We start from the raw sequence: 1,561 nt of genomic DNA, 5'->3' as shown, positions 1-1,561 counted from the left end.
GGAGCGCCGGGATTCCCTCCCCGCCGAAGCCCCGGCTCTGTGCGCGGAGATGGGCTCGCTCCCAGGTAGCATCTGCTCGGCCAGCTGCCGGAGCGCCAGCCTGGCTGCTCTGCCGGGCGCCTCGGGTGGCATCACGCAGCTCCTGCGCTGCTGCTGCTAATTCACCTGGCAAAAACGCTTCTGGTTCCCATCTTTCCGTACCTGCTGCCGCTTCTCTGCGGTTTGAAATGGTCTCAGCTTTCAGCAGTGTGAGTTTCTGAGGTGCTGCAAGGGAGAGCACGTCCTGGGTTTGGGAGAGGGAGAGCGGAGCCCGCAGGCGCTCTGCTGTGGGTGGCAGCGGGGCTGTACCTGGCTCCCTGACACTAGGCAGCGTTAGCCTGGGCCCATTGGCTCTGAGGCTGCTGGAGGAGATGCTGATAGATTTGGGGTGCGTCTCTAACCACAGTGTAGGATGGTCAGGGTGGAGTTACTCCTGGAAATGGGACCTGTCTCCTCCTGCCCCATCCTACCAAGCACCGGGCCCCCTCCTCGCCTGCTCTCCCTGCGTTGTTCCTGTGTGCCCTAATGCCAGGATCACACCCCCTTCCCTTGCAGAGATGGGTGACATGGAGTCCTACAAGGTGATGCTGAATGGACCGGCGCCCTGGGGCTTCAGGCTGCAGGGAGGGAAGGATTTCAGCATGCCGCTCTCCATCTCCAGGGTAAGAGAAGCCAAGGCCGGTGACCCCCTTCCTTCCCCTGCCTCTGCGGGTGGGAGCCGTGGCGGCTGCGTCCAGGTGGTTGAGGCAGAGCCGTATGGGGGATGCAGATGAGCCAGGGCCCCGGGAGCGCTGTGTCCTGCCCTGCCTGGCTCTGCGTAGCCTCCTCGGAGCCTTATCAGCTGCGGTCTGGCATGGGGGTGTTCCGGGCAGAGGGCTGCAGATGAGAAACACTGTACAGCCTCTGCAGAGTCATTCTGGCTGTTGGGGGGGGGCAGGGGAGGCCCCTTCCAGGGCCTGCCCGCTGCAGGGGGAGGGGAGCCGCTCTCACCATTTCTGAGCCGCGGGGCCGGCTTCCCGGTCCACACCACGACACCAGGCTCAGCGTCCTGGGACCTGGCTTGTGCCCTTCCACTCTCCCTCTCGCTGCGTGCTCCCAGCTCCACACCCGAGCTGGCCCTGGAACGGGCAGGGAGGGGAAGAAGCCTGTGCTGCTGCCCACGCTGCTGCCTGCACTGGGATGTGGCTCCCTCCACAAAACCAGCCCGTTTCTCCAGCGTGAGCGAGAGCCGTTGTGCTGCCGGCTGCTCGTGGCTGAGGTGTCTGGTGTGAGCTGCTCCCAGTGTGATGCTTGCCCAGGCCAGGTCTGGCCCCTGGGTGCGTGCGGGTCCCTGTCCCCTGGCGGCCCAGTCCCCTGGGTGGGTGCTGGCCACGGCTCTGGCCACGCAATTGCCTTATAAGCCTTGGAATGTGACTACATCGCCCGTGCTGCTGACGCTCAGCAGCTGGTATGGAGGCTGCTTCTCAAAGGATGGCTTTGCTTGTGGCACAGAGTGCTGTGCGGGGGGCTGCCCCGGGCACGT

At 64.8% G+C, this 1,561-nt stretch overlaps 2 protein-coding genes across 2 annotated transcripts in view; both read left to right on the top strand.

Moving 5' to 3' along the window:
* DOK3 (docking protein 3) overlaps positions 1–160 on the top strand; it is a 4,681-nt gene extending 4,521 nt beyond the window's left edge. Inside the window, exon 6 of the mRNA XM_009326224.1 lies at positions 66–160. Coding sequence (XP_009324499.1) covers positions 66–160 — 95 coding nt within the window. The remainder of the gene's footprint in view (positions 1–65) is intronic.
* A 436-nt stretch (positions 161–596) lies between these two features.
* PDLIM7 (PDZ and LIM domain 7 (enigma)) overlaps positions 597–1,561 on the top strand; it is a gene marked incomplete at its 3' end in the record, with an annotated part of 12,905 nt that continues 11,940 nt past the window's right edge. The window contains exon 1 of the mRNA XM_009326223.1: positions 597–701. Coding sequence (XP_009324498.1) covers positions 597–701 — 105 coding nt within the window. The remainder of the gene's footprint in view (positions 702–1,561) is intronic.

The sequence above is a fragment of the Pygoscelis adeliae genome, unplaced genomic scaffold (assembly GCF_000699105.1).
Source record: "Pygoscelis adeliae isolate BGI_AS28 unplaced genomic scaffold, ASM69910v1 Scaffold766, whole genome shotgun sequence".
Lineage (NCBI taxonomy): Eukaryota > Metazoa > Chordata > Aves > Sphenisciformes > Spheniscidae > Pygoscelis > Pygoscelis adeliae.
This window is presented reverse-complemented; position numbering and strand designations above follow the sequence as displayed.